The following is an 18799-nucleotide window of genomic DNA, read 5'->3' on the forward strand; positions in this document are numbered from 1 at the left end:
ATGTTGGACAGGTTCATTTAAAAAAAAAAAATGAAATATTATTTGAATAACATAGTTTGAATCATAAAATGCATCTTTCAGCTGATAAAGGTAATTGTACAGCTGGAAGGTTCCAGTGCAAAAATGGAGACTGTATTCCCTCCACCTGGTTCTGTGACCGTGACAATGACTGTTCTGATGGCAGTGATGAAATGGATTGTCGTAAGTAATGGCACTTCAGTTGCAGATTCCAACTGTCTTAATGATAATAATCATGACTTGTTTTAAAAACAGAAATAGGAGGTAAAATTTCTAAATGAAGTAATCTCACTTTGTCCATAATTGTAATTAGTGAATTTCAATTCTTAATATTGATTAAAACACACTGCAAAATGAAAGTAACTTAACCCTTCAGTGCTAACTAGAAGGAGAGACAGCTATGTAAGTAACATGTATACAGACATGATATTAAAGGAATAAAAGTTCTGGAAAAATTACTTGCCTTAGTTGGGGATTTGATGTCACAAATCAAGTTTTACTAGGGCTGGTGAAAAGAGTTCTGTTCTTCCTGTTGTTATACAATACTCTTAAAATGCAAAAAAAACATTATATTACATATTGTTGAAGCTTGACTGCCACTGTGAAATAGATAAACATCAATTTGGTGTTACATAACTTATTAGTTTAAAATAAATTATGAATGCATGTTTAATAGTAACCTTGATTGTTTTAATCATATTCATACAGGTGCCATTTTATATTTTTTCAGCGTATAAAACTTGTACCGCTGGGAACTTTCAGTGTAGCACTGGCCACTGTATACCAATGAAGTGGCATTGTGATTTTGATAATGATTGTGGTGACATGTCTGATGAAGATGGCTGTGGTATGTGAAATATTACCTCCCTTAGCACAGAAAAAAGTGGTGCTCCTTGTTACTGATCTCTATATCTTATGTACCAATTAAAAATTATTTATAGAAATATTTCAAATGAGTGTTTATGATTTATAAAGAAATACAGCACTTATAAAGAGACATAACTTATCAAGATATAAATAAAATACATTTTTTTTTTAAATAAAATACATTTTTTTATCAATAAAATACATTTTTTTTAGCAATATTTAATTTTTTTCAATCATTATTGAAAGTGAAATATTGAAGTGATTGATAATTTACTTTTAGCAACCAGTTTGGTTCAGTTTTTTGTCAAAATAAGCTTAAAAACATTGCTGATTAATTATTCACTTGCAAGTGAATAATTTGACCTCATAGAATCTTTATCAATGTGTGTGACCTTCAATTCAACCTCTTAGCTTTGAAAGACAGGTTACTCATAAACAAGGCATGTTCAGCTATTAAAGGAAAAGAATGAATTGAATTGAAATTGATACAAGGGTTAACCATTTGGTTGACTGTTTTGATCCACAAAAAAAAAGATATTCGAATACAGGTAAAAACGATGATTTATATATTCTTTGACTTTTGATAATTTTGATTTCAGTTTACAGTAATTGTACAGCAGATCAATTTCATTGTGATAATGGGAGATGTATCAACAGTAATTGGACATGTGACTTTGATGATGACTGTCGAGATGGGTCAGATGAAAGGGACTGTCAAATTACCGGTCAGTTATCATTATGTCATCTGTAATTAACAGGCAGCAGATCCAGCTATTTTAAAAGGAGGGTTAACATGGTTAATGGAACACTGTCAAACTTTTACATGTTTAAAAAAAAAAATTGCTAAAAGAAAGGATCAGAGGATTCAGCTTTTCTTTGGCATTCCAAAAACTCAGAAATTATTGTATGCATTTATTTTTGAGAATTTAAAACATGGACCAAAATGGGAGATCACTAATTGCAACGTCAGGGAAAGTTATATCTATATATATGCATATATATCAGAATATGAATTCTTATTGCGATTCTTATAGCTTCCTTGTTATTAGCAATAATAGAAACCTTGCAACAATTTCTGAATAAACAGTCACAATTTGCATTGTCCCCTTCTGCTTCTATTTTACAGTGGCATGTTAAGGCATGTCAAAGGAAACCAAACAAGAACCCTGTATAATTGTGTCATCAGAAAACAATACACTTTGTGTTTAACATCAATAGCATTTAAAAAAAAAATGTTTTAAATGTTAAATTTGATTAATATTACTGATGAAATGGTTGATATAAATAGGTCATCCTTTAATCATGATTGTCCAGCATATTTCAATCTTATATTCACAGCTTTATGATATATTTTAGATCCTTGTACTGATGATGAGTTTCATTGTTTGGCACACCAGCCTAAGTGTATCCCCTGGGCCCAGAGATGTGATGGACACAACGATTGTACAGACAGGTCAGACGAAGCTAACTGTACGTCCACCACCTGTACACCGTACCAGTTCAGATGTGACGATGGCCAGTGTATATATGCCACATGGCAGTGTGACGGGGGTAGAGATTGCCATAATGGTGAAGATGAATTGAACTGTAATGCAACTACAGGTATGGGTGTTGTGTAGATAAAATGGTTGTATAGAAATTAAAAAAATACTGTGGATACATTATTATTCATTGGATACCAATTTTCGTTGATTTCGTTGGTAAAGGTGAACCATGAAATTAAATTAATACTTCTAAATTGACAACAACACTTTAAATGGTCTGCAATTTTATTTGCTATGGTCTACATGTTTCGCCTGCAAGGCAGCCTTTATCAGGACAATTTTTATACAGAAATTCATCCCTGAAGTACTCAAAGTGGTGCATTGAATTTGACGTCGTCATGGTGAGAGAAACAATGAAAAGTGAAAGTAGCAAATACAGAGTTATAAATAGATAAGATAAATATAGAAAATTAAAGTTTCTTTACAATGTAAATTGAGTTCGTTTTACTATTATATGATACATGAAATTGTTCTAAAGGCTTGGTATCTAATTGGACGAACTTCCCATGGTTCCTACCACTTCGCAAGGCTTCTCTCCCAACCTGGCCATTGTTGGAGGTTACTACTCCCTTGCGTGTCGGCAACAATAGGAAGATTATGGTCGCCGCTATGGATAATAAAATTCTCGGAAAATGTTCCCTTGTTAATTAATATTTGGTGACTATAATTTTTGGATCGTTTGCAGTAGTTGGTCTGTTTAATGGCATGGTTGGGAATTATTCCTAGTAGATCATTTATTAAGATTGGCACCTGTGGTACGTTTCTTCTGCTATCATTTAAATCTGCTATCATTTATAGATGTTAAGGTGGTATCAGACATCGTGGTCATCTTGTTCAGTTGTTATTTCGTCTCAAGTATGGAATATTCCTTGGTCCATGTAATATGCTGGTGGCCTGTAGATCGGCGCATGTAGCAAGGCGGTTCCATTTCGGATGCAGGGGTTCACAAATAAATAATATTAAATTAAACTCCAAGAGGTGAACCAAGGCCTGTGTGAATCATTTAGATAGAGTCCCTGAAGTGGATACCTTGGTATGCCTGGTTGTCAAATTATGCAAATGAATGCAACATTAAAATAATACTTCTAAATTGACAACTACACTTCAAATGGTCTGCAATTTTATTTGCTATGGTCTACATGTTTCGCCTGCAAGGCAAGCTTCATCAGGACACTTTTAATACAAAAGAGATTTTGACCTTTTCTCCATTTATTCAGTCTGTTTTAAATTTGGTTCTTTTAAATTACATCATAATATTGAATTGTAATCTTATGTGAACTTGCTCATAAAAACAGTGTGAATGGTACAAGATGTCATTTGACCCAGATTTTTGATTTTGTGAGTGAGTAGAGATAGTGTCAAATTAACACATATTCTTGCTTTTATCATAGTGTTACTTATATATTAGAATACTCATCTAAAAGAACTACATGAGTACTTTAAAAAAAAAAAAATATTGAAATTGATTATTTAATTGACGTTAGTGTGATTATTGTACTTTACATTGTAGTTCCACCTACGACATCAACAACACCAAGAACTCCAGGTTCTCGTTGTCATTTCTGGCAGTTTGAATGTAACAATCGTAATTGTGTTTGGTGGTCCAATAGGTGTGATCATGTAAATGATTGTGGTGATCATAGTGACGAACTTAACTGTGGATTCAGTAAGTACCTGGGGGGAAGTGTAGTGAAACAGGTCATGTGATCATGTTAATGACTGTGGAGATCATAGTGTTGAACTTAACTGTGGATTCAGTAAGTACCTGGGGGGAAGTGTAGTGAAACAGGTCATGTGATCATGTTAATGATTGTGGTGATCATAGTGACGAACTTAACTGTGGATTCAGTAAGTACCTGGGGGGAAGTGTAGTGAAACAGGTCATGTGATCATGTTAATGATTGTGGTGATCATAGTGACAAACTTAACTGTGGATTCAGTAAGTACCTGGGGGGAAGTGTAGTGAAACAGGTCATGTGATCATGTTAATGACTGTGGTGATCATAGTGACGAACTTAACTGTGGATTCAGTAAGTACCTGGGGGGAGTGTAGTGAAACAGGTCATGTGATCATGTTAATGATTGTGGTGATCATAGTGACAAACTTAACTGTGGATTTAGTAAGTACCTGAGGGGAAGTGTAGTGAAACAGGTCATGTGATCATGTTAATGATTGTGGAGATCATAGTGACGAACTTAACTGTGGATTCAGTAAGTACCTGGGGGAGGGGTGTAGTGAAACAGGTCATGTGATCATGATAATGACTGGTGATCATAGTGACGAACTTAACTGTGGATTTAGTAAGTACCCGAGGGGAAGTGTAGTGAAACAGGTCATGTGATCATGTTAATGACTGTGGTGATCATAGTGTTGAACTTAACTGTGGATTCAGTAAGTACCTGGGGGGAAGTGTAGTGAAATAGGTCATGTGATCATGTTAATGACTGTGGTGATCATAGTGACAAACTTAACTGTGGATTCAGTAAGTACCTAGGGGGAAGTGTAGTGAAACAGGTCATGTGACCATATTGGTGAATGTGGAGATAATAGCAACAAACTCAAAGAGTTGATTTATTAGTTAATAGGGGGTTGAATACAGAACCAGATGATGTTATACTTTTTATGCCTCATCAGAGGGGACATTAAGTTTTGCCTTTGTCTGTCGGTCAGTCTGTAAATCTGTAGGCATGTCCCAAAATTGATTTCCTTTCTATAACTTTAGTTTGCATAACCAAACAGGAATGACACTTATATATGTACCAGAAAACACAGATAAAGTTAGAATTTTTGTAGCGTCACTTTAACCATTCTAGATGTATGCCCTTTTACAAAGGAAAAATGTCCTTTCTCTAGCTTAAGTTTGTCTCAAGCAAATGTTAAAAACTAATACACCTAGCTTGTTTCCACAAAACTTTGTTCAAGTAAAAACTTGGATAGAGTCAATCTTACAGTTTTTTAGTTATGTCCAATTATAACCTTATATACAAGGGGAATCGTCTGTGTGCCATAGACACATGGACATTCCCCATTTATTTTTTTCAATAATTCTTCTGATTGAAGTCTCGTATGTTAATATTTGACCTAATTCTATAATTTAAGGTACTACTGCTTCCCCATTATGTGCTAGTTACCAGTTCAGATGTAATAGTGGCCAATGTATACAGAAAAATCAAAAGTGTAATGGTTATGCTGACTGTTTCGACTCAAGTGATGAAATTAACTGTCGTAAGTACAAATATATTTCATACTTTCTTTAAAAAAAAAAAACCACTGATTTAGAAAAAAATATTCATATTGACATCTTCAAGACTCTTGATATAATTATCTGACAAACTCTACCAATCTTTTTTTTTAATGCCTTCAGAGTTTGGGTTTTCTCAGTCCACTACAATGAGTTACAGATAAAGTTAATATTTGGTTCTGCTATGCTGATTTTCACGTCGTTTCATCACATCTTGTTAGATCTGCAGTATACCACTTCCTGTTTGCTGTTAGTTTGAAATTTAATTACCTTGATCAAGGAAATATTTCACCTAAATAGAATTGGTCTTGTGATCTGGATACTATCCATGAATGTTTGTGTCTAAATGTGTTGTCAAATCGCAGAGTTTTTAACTTTCTGAGACATTCGTGTCGTTCCAACACATCAAGGTTTTTAAGCCCCTGCAGCGAAGTTGTTGGTGCCATATACTTTTACCCTTTTCCGTAATTCCGAAATTCCATAATTCCTCCATTACGCAACAAACCATTATACAGAGGTTTTTTTCTAAATGCCTTCAGATATTGGGCTGAATTTTGGTATGTGAGTTAACCATGATGAGTTACAGATCAAGTTTAAGTTTTGTTCTGCTCCACTACTTTTTGCCGAATTTATAGTCTTTGGACTTTGAGAAATTGTTGAAAATCACAGTTATACAGACTTTCTTCTATACGCCTCCAGATTTTGAGCTGATTTCTAATATGTGAAACTACCATCATGTTTGTGTCTACATGTGCTTATATTGAAATTGCAGATTTTCTAACTTTTTGGGACAGGGCCATTTGTGTCGCTTTGACACATCTAGTTTTTACAAACTTCACCTATTCTTGTGTATTTGAAGGAACTGTGTTTGATATGAAATTTTGCTTTCATTTTTAAAACCCTACTGAGGAAGGTGTAGGGACTTAAGGTTTGCACTCTGTTTGCCTATCTGTATATCTTCCTGACCATCTGTCAGTCCAGAAAATCAGTTTTTCACACATTATTTTTATACCCCGCTTTAAAAAAGGGGGTATACTGTTTTATCTCTGTCTGTCTGTCCATCCGTCCGTCAGTCTGTCCGTCCGTCCGTCAGTCCGTCCCATGAAACTTTCGTCACATTTTTCTCAGGAACTACAAAACAAGGATTTCTGAAATTTGGTTTCAGGGTTTATCTAAGTCAGCTATACCGTGTGATGCGCTTTCAGATTGATCACTTGACAACTTCCTGTTTACCAAACACTTGTATGATTTTACACATGATAGCCAAGTTGAAAATTTTCGTCACATTTTTCTCAGGAACTACAATACAAGGATTTCAGAAATTTAGTTTCAGGATTTATATAAGTCAGCTATACCGTGTGATGCGTTTTCAGATTCATCACTTGACAACTTCCTCTTTACCGAACACTTGCATATTTTTACACTATTAATATTATCCACTTGCGGCGGGGGTATCATCAGTGAGCAGTAGCTCGCAGTTTCACTTGTTTCATATGTAAAGATATTGACTTGATATTTGTTATATAGTTTACACTATGACAAGTTAGAATTTTGTACAAATACAATGGATTTATAACAGGTTGAAGACTATTTATAGCCATGCAATACTCACAGAATGCTTGTAATTCTAATTGTTTAATTTTAGGTACTTGTCGTGAATCTCAGTTTCAGTGTAAAGATAATTCGTGTATTGACATAGGGGCTATATGTGATGATTACCCCGACTGTGAGGGTGGAGAAGATGAACTCAATTGTACAGGTAAACAATAATATTTGTTTCAAAGGGGGACTAAAATCAACTTTACAGGTAACCATAGTTACTTTTATTGATCTGAAGAATTGCTATCTAACCTCTTAAAAAACTTCAAAACATAAACTGTTGTGAAAATAAGTAGTCCTACTTAATTTTCATATTGTTATTCGTTACTAAAATTAAGTCTTATTGTTATTTTCCATTTTGTTATTTGGTCAAACCATTAAAGATTCAATTCTATTGTGTAGTAAAATAAAGATAATAAATAATGGTAACAAAGGGAAACAACTCCAGCTCAAAGTATGTCAATGGAAAACTATATAATATTGAACCTCAAGCTAAGCAATCAAAATTTCCCTGCATAGGGTGGCTTACTCAAGGCATAAGTGGTTATACCACACAGTAGATACAAGTCTGCAAACAGTAAGCCTCTGGATTTAAAGTATGCCTATTGACAAAAAAAAGTCGAACATTTTTACTTTTTTCAAGTACCTCATGATCATGATATTGATGTTTGATTTCCATCTTCCATTTTATTGGGTCAATCCAAAATGGTGGTTATAACATGGAATTCTTCACAAATGAATAGCAAATATGAGAGCCTCAATTATTTAATTAATAAATGGCTTTTGATTTTTGTTAATTGTTCAGTATTGAACAAACAAATGTTTTCGATGGATGAACTGTAAGCAATTGAACTGTTTCTATTCTTAGAACAGCATACCCAAGTACACTTGTTTGAAATATTCTAATCTAAGAACCACTAACCAGTTTAATTTTTTAGCTCACCTGGCCAAAAGGGCCAAGTGAGCTGCTTTTCTCATCACTTGGCGTCTGTCGTCCGTCTCTGTTAACTCTTACAAAAATCTTCTCCTCTGAAACTACTGGGCCAAATTAGACCAAACTTGGCCACAATCATCATTGACCCGGCCAACAAACCAATATGGCTGTCATTGCTAAAAATAGAACATAGGGGTAAAATGCAGTTTTTGGCTTATAACTCAAAAACCAAAGCATTTAGAGCAAATCTGACATGGTTAAATTGTTTATTAGGTCAAGAACTATCTGCCCTGAAATTTTCAGATGAATCGGACAACCTGTTGTTGGGTTGCTGCCCCTGAATCGGTAATTTTAGGAAATTTTGCTGTTTTTGGTTTATTACTTTGAATATTATTATAGATAGAAATAAACCGTAAACAGCAATAATGTTCAGCAAAGTAAGATTTACAAATAAGTCAACATGACCATAAAGATCAGTTGACCCCTTTAGGAGTTATTTCCCTTTATAGTTAATTTATAACAATTTTCATAAAATTTCCACATTTTCCACTGAAACTACTGGGCCAAGTTCATTATAGATAAAAATAATTGTAAGCAGCAAGAATGATCAGTATTTTTTTTTTAAACATATTTATTTAGAGTGGATTGGGAAACAAGTTTTGCAACTTATATTAATCCCTTTCCACTTTGCGGGTGCGAGTGCTGCCTTGTAGCGGCATTAGCCTACTCTTTTTCGAAATCTACAAGGGTGTCTTTAACGTGCAAGAGATATGGCTCTCTCTTAACACGGGTCAGCCTATTATCGTCCCCTCCCGACGGACTATCATCGTTTCCTTAAGACCATACTCGCTAATGGTGTCAAAGGAGAGCCGAAAATTGAGTTCCTGAAATTTTCATCCCAAACATGAATCGAACCAGGAACCTTTGTGTTAGTAGTCCGATGCACTAACCACTACACCACGGCTCTCTTAGAATGTTCAGTAAAGTAAGATGTACAAACACATCACCATCCCCAGAACACAATTTTGTCATGAATCCATCTGCATCCTTTGTTTAATATTCACATAGACCAAGGTGAGCGACACAGGCTCTTTAGAGCCTCTAGTTTTTCTTCATATTGTTTTAGGAAATACAACATGCACCAGTAATCAGTTTGAATGCTTCTTTAGTTAGGAAATTCAAACTGCACCAGTAACCAGTTCAAATTTTTCTTTTCTTAGGGCATGCAACATGCTCCAGTCTTCAGTTCAGATGTTCTAATGGGGAATGTATTGACAACAAGCTTTTATGTAATGGAGAAAATGACTGTATTGACCACAGCGATGAACAGGTTGTAGAGTGTTCCTCTGCCTCAGGTAAATATACATGTTGGATATCCCTGTCTAAGATGAATTTACAGTGATGAACAGGTTGTAGAGTGTTCCTCTGCCTCAGGTAAATATACGTGTTGGATATCCCTGTCTAAGATGAATTTACAGCGATGAACAGGTTGTAGAGTGTTCCTCTGCCTCAGGTAAATATACGTGTTGGATATCCCTGTCTAAGATGAATTTACAGCGATGAACAGGTTGTAGAGTGTACCTCTGCCTCAGGTAAATATACATGTTGGATATCCCTGTCTAAGATGAATTTACAGCGATGAACAGGTTGTAGAGTGTTCCTCTGCCTCAGGTAAATATACGTGTTGGATATCTCTGTCTAAGATGAATTTACAGCGATGAACAGGTTGTAGAGTGTTCCTCTGCCTCAGGTAAATATACGTGTTGGATATCTCTGTCTAAGATGAATTTACAGTGATGAACAGGTTGTAGAGTGTTCCTCTGCCTCAGGTAAATATACGTGTTGGATATCTCTGTCTAAGATGAATTTACAGTGATGAACAGGTTGTAGAGTGTTCCTCTGCCTCAGGTAAATATACGTGTTGGATATCTCTGTCTAAGATGAATTTACAGCGATGAACAGGTTGTAGAGTGTTCCTCTGCCTCAGGTAAATATATGTGTTGGATATCTCTGTCTAAGATGAATTTACAGTGATGAACAGGTTGTAGAGTGTTCCTCTGCCTCAGGTAAATATACGTGTTGGATATCCCTGTCTAAGATGAATTTACAGCGATGAACAGGTTGTAGAGTGTTCCTCTGCCTCAGGTAAATATACGTGTTGGATATCTCTGTCTAAGATGAATTTACAGCGATGAACAGGTTGTAGAGTGTTCCTCTGCCTCAGGTAAATATACGTGTTGGATATCTCTGTCTAAGATGAATTTACAGTGATGAACAGGTTGTAGAGTGTTCCTCTGCCTCAGGTAAATATACGTGTTGGATATCTCTGTCTAAGATGAATTTACAGTGATGAACAGGTTGTAGAGTGTTCCTCTGCCTCAGGTAAATATACGTGTTGGATATCCCTGTCTAAGATGAATTTACAGTGATGAACAGGTTGTAGAGTGTTCCTCTGCCTCAGGTAAATATACGTGTTGGATATCTCTGTCTAAGATGAATTTACAGTGATGAACAGGTTGTAGAGTGTACCTCTGCCTCAGGTAAATATACATGTTAGATATCCCTGTCTAAGATGAATTTACAGTGATGAACAGGTTGTAGAGTGTTCCTCTGCCTCAGGTAAATATACGTGTTGGATATCTCTGTCTAAGATGAATTTACAGTTATGAACAGGTTGTAGAGTGTTCGTCTGCCTCAGGTAAATATACGTGTTGGATATCCCTGTCTAAGATGAATTTACAGTGATGAACAGGTTGTAGAGTGTTCCTCTGCCTCAGGTAAATATACGTGTTGGATATCTCTGTCTAAGATGAATTTACAGCGATGAACAGGTTGTAGAGTGTTCCTCTGCCTCAGGTAAATATATGTGTTGGATATCTCTGTCTAAGATGAATTTACAGTGATGAACAGGTTGTAGAGTGTTCCTCTGCCTCAGGTAAATATACGTGTTGGATATCCCTGTCTAAGATGAATTTACAGTGATGAACAGGTTGTAGAGTGTTCCTCTGCCTCAGGTAAATATACGTGTTGGATATCTCTGTCTAAGATGAATTTACAGTGATGAACAGGTTGTAGAGTGTTCCTCTGCCTCAGGTAAATATACATGTTGGATATCCCTGTCTAAGATGAATTTACAGTGATGAACAGGTTGTAGAGTGTTCCTCTGCCTCAGGTAAATATACGTGTTGGATATCTCTGTCTAAGATGAATTTACAGTGATGAACAGGTTGTAGAGTGTACCTCTGCCTCAGGTAAATATACATGTTGGATATCCCTGTCTAAGATGAATTTACAGTGATGAACAGGTTGTAGAGTGTTCCTCTGCCTCAGGTAAATATACGTGTTGGATATCTCTGTCTAAGATGAATTTACAGCGATGAACAGGTTGTAGAGTGTTCCTCTGCCTCAGGTAAATATACGTGTTGGATATCCCTGTCTAAGATGAATTTACAGTTATGTTCTCCTTTGCTTTGATCATCTGAAAATAAAAACTTTTCTGATTAGTTCAATTTAAGACAACTGAAGACGGGTATGAATTGAGAAACCCACCGAACCATTTTTAAATAACACGTGAGGTATTACATCAATTGTTATTTAGTTATTTATTAAGTCCAAATTATCAGCACAATTGTGGAATCACAATCTATAAATACAAAATATATGAGTTAGACCCAAAAAAAACTTCCATACAAAACAAGGTTGGGCAGTAAATACCACCCCTGGTATTTACCAGTGGTATTTACCGGTATTTACCACCCCGGACAATACTCCCCAAGTGGTCAATACTGTCAAATGCTGGTCAATTGAAATTTTCATTGTTGTTTTTACTATTAATTGAAGTAAAAACTTGATAAAAAAGTTAAATATACTTTAATATTTATGCATGTGTCAGCTTATAAAATTAATTAATTTTATATGTTTTATTCATTTGTAACACTTATTCCTACCAAGGATTTGTATAGTACTATACAAACCCTTGTTCCTACTGATTTAAAATTTAGTTATTATGAATTATGATATTGTATACTTAAGATATATATAAAAAAATTCATATTACATGTACATGTATTATTTCAATATTTATAAATCACTATTTTATTCAAAATGTATGATTTTACATATAGATTCTTACATTGATACCAGTGGATTATCGGATTTATCCAATCGAGATAGTTAAATTATCAATTTTAAAGTCCGAGCCGCCTCGGCGAGGACTTTAAAATTTATAATTTAACTATCGAGATTGGATAAATCCGATAATCCACAAGTAACTATGTAAGAATCTGTTTCTCTAATGATTAAAAAGACATTTGCTTTTTTTGTTAACCGAAAATCCCCTTCGAGTGCCTTTCACATTGCACGAAGTTGTCAATTTCATTAACACCTGTTATCATATTTTGATTCATTCAGTTAGCTAAAAAGGTCATGACCCTTAAAATCATCCCATGATCTTTTGAGATCACCAGCAACCACACGTTGATTAAATTTTTTTATACAATGGGTTCGGAAAGGGATAAATTCCCATTGAGTTAGAGAAAGGTAATTAAAACTCAAGGTAAATAAAACTACAGGTAGAAGATGAAGTTACATGTGTCTTTTTACCTATCACCTGGTATTGCTAGGTGTGAAATTTTAATTACTAAAACAACAGCCCCCAATAAAAGTTGACAGTACATGGGTTTAAAGTAATAAAAGTGATATATGAAGACTCCCTCAAACAATAAATTATTTCCTGTCTATCTCTGTGACAAAACCTTCATCATGCTGGAAATGGAAATTTTGAAGCAGGGACAAAAAGTTTTTAACTTTTACTACACATTAATCTATATAGATCCCTGTTTGAAATTACAAAATTTAGAAATAGAATTGAAAGCATTAAAAATGATTTGAACACTTTCTATATTTAATTATTAATAGAGATTATAATTGACCAGTTAAAGAATGTTTTTTAAAGTACAAAATGTAATGACCACTCAAAATTTCAATTGACCAGTTTTTGCCGGTATTTCCCAGTATTTGCCAGTATTTCCCGGTAATTACCGGTATTTACCACTGGCATGGTAAATACTAGTATTGACCGCTTTTTTGCCAACCTTGATACAAAAGCATAATGATAAATAATATCTAAATATAACTGTTGAACTTGCTTTGGTGATTCCTCGATAATTAGAAAAAGGCCCCAAAAGAATTATATAAAGGTCTTAAACCAAATTACTTCATATTACGCAAAGAAATATTAGTAGTTGATACCATTGGTAAGTTGATTTACTAGTGTACCCCTGTCTCAGGTATGATCAACAGGCCTCACGGTCAGAAAATTTTCGAGCATGATTTTTGTACTGAGACTCGAAAATCAACCAATCAAATTCCTGGATTTCATGTTTTTGAGCATGATTTTTGTTCTCAGACTCAAAAATCAACCAATCAAATAACTGCATTTCATGTTTCGAGCATGATTTTTGTGCTCTGAGCTCTGAGCAAAGTTTTATGCCTTCAAGGCCTTATGAGGTTCACCTGCATTAAAATAATTACAAAAAACAGTTACACCTAAATGTACCTAAGTGTACCTTAGATCTACATTGAAATAACCTTTCTTACATAAATTATGGGATAAGATATGAAATATATTGGTTAATGTACACAAAGTAAAATGCATGAAATAATGCAGAACTATTTGAGATTTTCTTCATTCTTAAAGTTACTTTTAGGGAATTGTTTTATACAAATATTGGTAATCATCAAATTTAGAAAAAAACTACTTGCTCATGGAAAATAGATTTTGCAGATGTCTTTTTATTGGAAGCTAATTTTTTTTTAGCTCACCTGGCCCGAAGGGCCAAGTGAGCTTATGCCATCACTTGGTTGGTTGTCTGTCGTGGTCTGTCGTGGTAAACTATTTCAAGAATCTTCTCATCTGAAACTACTGGGCCAAATACTTTAAAACTTTAACTGAATGTTCCTTAGGATATCTAGTTTATAAATTGTATCCGAGGTTTTGATCTATCAACAAACATGGTCGCCATTGCAAAAAATAGAACATAGGGGTCAAATGCAGTTTTTGGCTTATAACTCAAAAACCTAAGCATTTAGAGCAAATCTGACATGGGGTAATATTGTTTATCAGGTCAAGATCTATCTGCCCTGAAATTTTCAGATGAATCAGACAACCCGTTGTTGGGTTGCTGCCCCTGAATTGGTAATTTTAAGGAAATTTTGCTGTTTTTGGTTATTATCTTGAATATTATTATAGATAGAGATAAACTGTAAACAGCAATAATGTTCAGCAAAGTAAGATTTACAAATATGTCAACATGACCAAAATGGTCAGTTGACCCCTTTAGGAGTTATTGCCCTTTATAGTCAATTTTTAACCATTTTTCGTAAATCTTAGTTATCTTTTACAAAAATCTTCTCCTCTGAAACTACTGGGCCAAAAACTTCAAAACTTTAACTGAATGTTCCTTAGGGTATCTAGTTTATAAATTGTATCTGAAGTTTTGATCTATCAACAAACATGGTCGCCATTACTAAAAATAGAACATAGGGGTCAAATGCAGTTTTTGGCTTATAACTCAAAAAATCAAAGCATTTAGAGCAAATCTGAGAGGGTTATATTGTTTATCAGGTCAAGATCTATCTGCCCTGAAATTTCAGATGATTCAGACAACCTGTTGTTGGGTTGCTGCCCCTGAATTGATAATTTTAAGGAAATTTTGCTGTTTTTGGATATTATCTTGAATATTATTATAGATAGAGATAAACTGTAAATAGCAATAATGTTCAGCAAAGTAAGATTTACAAATAAGTCAACATGACCAAAATGGTCAGTTGACCCCTTTAGGAGTTATTGCCCTTATAGTCAATTTTTAACCATTTTTCGTAAATCTTAGTAATCTTTTACAAAAATCTTCTCCTCTGAAACTACTGGGCCAAATACTTCAAAACTTTAACTGAATGTTCCTTATGGTATCTAGTTTATAAATTGTATCCGAAGTTTTGATCTATCAACAAACATGGTCGTCATTGCTAAAAATAGAACATAGGGGTCAAATGCAGTTTTTGGCTTATAACTCAAAAACCAAAGCATTTAGAGCAAATCTGACATGGGTAACATTGTTTATCAGGTCAAGATCTATCTGCCCTGAAATTTTCAGATGAATCAGACACCCTGTTGTTGGGTTGCTGCCCATGAATTGATAATTTTAAGGAAATTTTGCTGTTTTTGGTTTTATCTATTAAAATAGATAGAGATAAACTGTAAGTGAGCAATAATGTTCAGCAAAGTAAGATCTACAAATAAGTCTATCTGACCATAATTGTCGATTAATCCCTTAAGGAGTTATTGCCCTTTAAAGACTTTTTTCACAATGTGTTCATCATGTTGACTTAGTTTAAAAAATCTTCTCCTTTGAAACTGCTGTATCAATTTCAGCCAAACTAAGGCTAAATGAGTTTCATAGTATCTAGTATAAATTTTATATTTTATTTCCTTGTATGTCTAGAAACATAGCTTTTATGGCTAAAATAGAACATAGGAGAAAATGATTTTTTTTTGCTTTTGAAGAAAATAGGATTATCCAAAAAACATTTAGATAAATTGAAAAGCCAAAATAATCATTGATGAGAGATTTAACCAAAAGAATTAAGGTGAGCGATTCAGGCTCTTGAGAGCCTCTTGTTTATTTTAGAAATAAATTCTTTGTTAACAGAAGCTCATTTCATCCATGCTTCATTTTAAAATATATGCATGATCTGATGATCATCATTTATACACACTAATGAATTACACAAAAGTAGCATTCATTTCTTATAACTACATTTTTTATGCTAAAAAAAAGTTTTCTTTTATTTACCTGTGTGCTTTTTTTGTAGAAGCAAGTGTCATCGTGAATGCTATATTTAATTTTGATATGAATGTTCATTTTTGAATGATGTGCCATTTTTGTTATCGAAACAAACTATGGGATCTTCAATTGAAAACTAAAAAACTTTTTTGAGTTTGTAACATTGCCAACATACTGGTAACTTTCACAGTGAAAACTAAAAGTTCAAGAAATTTTATATTACTGTAAAACCTAATTTGTTATACCGGTAATGTATTTTTAGGCAACACAACAGTCTGTGACCCAGTTAAATACTACCAGTGTAAATACAGCAGTTCATGTGTACGTTGGCTGAATGTATGTGATGGGCCATACAATTGTCCAAACAATGAGGATGAATACAACTGTGGAAATCGTAAGTCATTAGATATACCTCAAAGCTATCGTGTTTCAGAAATCTCATTAATTTTTAATACAGTGAAACCTGTCTAATCTAATACCTAAGTATTCCAACAATCTGCTTTAACAGATACTTTTTAAGGTGGTACCCAACACTTTCATTAAAATTTATTTGGCTCGTTTAATTTTCATTAAATTTTGACAAAGTATTTACTTTGACCCTAAAACAAGTATATAAAAATTTCAAAAATTTTGAACCAACCGTTTTGTCAGAAAAAATACACTGGTTATATAGCAGTTTGACAAACAACAATTTTGATTATTGAGAAGCTTAATATTCCCTGTACAACACAACGTAATTAAAACGTTTAGCTTATTTTACAGAGTTATCTCCCTGTAGTGTTAGGTACCACCTTAATGGTCTCACAACATGCTTATCCTTGCAGAAAAAGAAACTGAGTATACCAACACTGCTTAATCCAACATTTTTTTCTGGTCTTTAAGTGTATTCCAAAATATAGATTACACTGTATATGAAGGTATTGGTAGTTATAAAGTATACCAATATTATAATGAATACAGAGCATGACATGAAAGAATTGTTTCAATTCTATTAGGAAAATCCTTCTTTTCTCACTTTTCAAGGAGACCTTCCATTCATTTCAAAGCAATATTGGTAGTCAGTTCATATATTTAATACAAGGCTTCCAAAATGGTCATATATGCCGGTCATTTGTATAATGTCCATTAAAAAGGCCCGCTGGGCAAAATCTACTTTTTATTTTTCAAGGCTTTTTCTGTCAGTTTATTTTTAAGATAATTCGCCATCTTTTTGACCTTAATTTCTGCCTTTAACAGCCACACACTTCCAGTCATAAAAGTGACATGATGATAAATTACTATCAAAACAACCCTTACTTCAATACTTTCTAATTAATTTAATTAGTTGTTGGCCAGCTGAAAACTACCTGTTCAGATGACAGATAAACTATAATTTTCAGTACCGGACATCATATAAATTAATCGGTCTATTCACAATTATTTCCGTACATCTCATCGGTTTGTATCTAATTGATTTATTCCAAAAGATTAAATTATAATAAATGCATTTATAAACATGATTTGATGAAACATTTAAAAAGGTTTTAAATGAAAAATCGTCAGAACTACGTTGCATGAACAAGAACACGTGTGCGCATGTGCACAGGTGGTAAATTTAATTATGCATCCTTCATTTCTTCAAAAATGCTAAAAATATCATTGATACCTGTATCTAACGTTCATTTCAAGTGTTTTGTTGAAGAAATAACATGGAAAGAGTTTCTTCACTCAGTCTTGCTTTGTAAACGTACACAGATTTTAGGTATCCGTTTATGGTCCATGTTTTACCATTGACAAGTCAACATCCAGGTTGGGAAAACAGTACTATTTATTCTGCCTAAGGCGACAAAACTAACATTTTCTTAATTTACCTCTTTTTATAATAAAAACCTGGATTAAACAGTTATGTGTGGTGTTAGTACTTTATTATTCTATTTTAAAAATTGAAGCCAAATAAAGAGCCTAAGGCAGATATGAGCACGCTGATGTGCACACTTTGAATGATGCACTGCCAATTTTAACAGTTCACGTCAGAACATCAAATTCATTATAAAGTAAAGTTTAACATCGTTTTTTTATACCACCGCAAATTTTGAAAAAATTTTCGTCGTATATTGCTATCACGTTGGCAGCGTCGTCGTCATCCTGGTCGTCGTCGTCCGAATACTTTTAGTTTTCGCACTCTAACTTTAGTAAAAGAGAATAGAAATCTATGAAATTTTAACACAAGGTTTATGACAATAAAAGGAAGGTTGGTATTGATTTTGGGAGTTTTGGTCCCAACATTTTAGGAATTAGGGGCCAAAAAGGGCCCAAATAAGCATTTTCTTGGTTTTCGCACTTTAACTTTAGTTTAAGTTAATAGAAATCTATGAAATTTTGACACAAGGTTTATGACCACGAAAGAAAGTTTGGGATTGATTTTGGGAGTTTTGGTTTCAACAGTTTAGGAATTAGGGGCCAAAAAGGGACCCAAATAAGCATTTTTCTTGGTTTTCGCACCATAACGTTAGTATAAGTAAATAGAAATCTATGAAATTTAAACACAAGGTTTATGACCATAAAAGGAAGGTTGGTATTGATTTTGGGAGTTTTGGTCCCAACAATTTAGGAAAAAGGGGCCCAAAGGGTCCAAAATTAAACTTTGTTTGATTTCATCAAAATTGAATAATTGGGGTTCTTTGATAAGCCGAATCTAACTTTGTATGTAAATTCTTAATTTTTGGTCCCGTTTTCAAATTGGTCTACATTAAGGTCCAAAGGGTCCAAAAT

The 18799-nt window shown here is 33.9% G+C and overlaps 1 protein-coding gene across 2 annotated transcripts in view; it reads left to right on the plus strand.

The window, feature by feature from the left end:
- The window catches only part of LOC134720998 (sortilin-related receptor-like), a 70954-nt gene that overhangs the window by 29929 nt on the left and 22226 nt on the right, over window positions 1-18799 (plus strand). For both annotated transcript variants that reach the window (XM_063583633.1, XM_063583634.1), the window contains 9 exons: window positions 82-201; window positions 749-865; window positions 1485-1610; window positions 2242-2487; window positions 3940-4095; window positions 5530-5655; window positions 7317-7430; window positions 9425-9559; window positions 16311-16442. In XM_063583633.1, the coding sequence (XP_063439703.1) occupies window positions 82-201; window positions 749-865; window positions 1485-1610; window positions 2242-2487; window positions 3940-4095; window positions 5530-5655; window positions 7317-7430; window positions 9425-9559; window positions 16311-16442 (1272 nt within the window). The remainder of the gene's footprint in view (window positions 1-81; window positions 202-748; window positions 866-1484; window positions 1611-2241; window positions 2488-3939; window positions 4096-5529; window positions 5656-7316; window positions 7431-9424; window positions 9560-16310; window positions 16443-18799) is intronic.

This window comes from Mytilus trossulus, chromosome 6 (assembly GCF_036588685.1).
Source record: "Mytilus trossulus isolate FHL-02 chromosome 6, PNRI_Mtr1.1.1.hap1, whole genome shotgun sequence".
NCBI classification, from domain to species: domain Eukaryota; kingdom Metazoa; phylum Mollusca; class Bivalvia; order Mytilida; family Mytilidae; genus Mytilus; species Mytilus trossulus.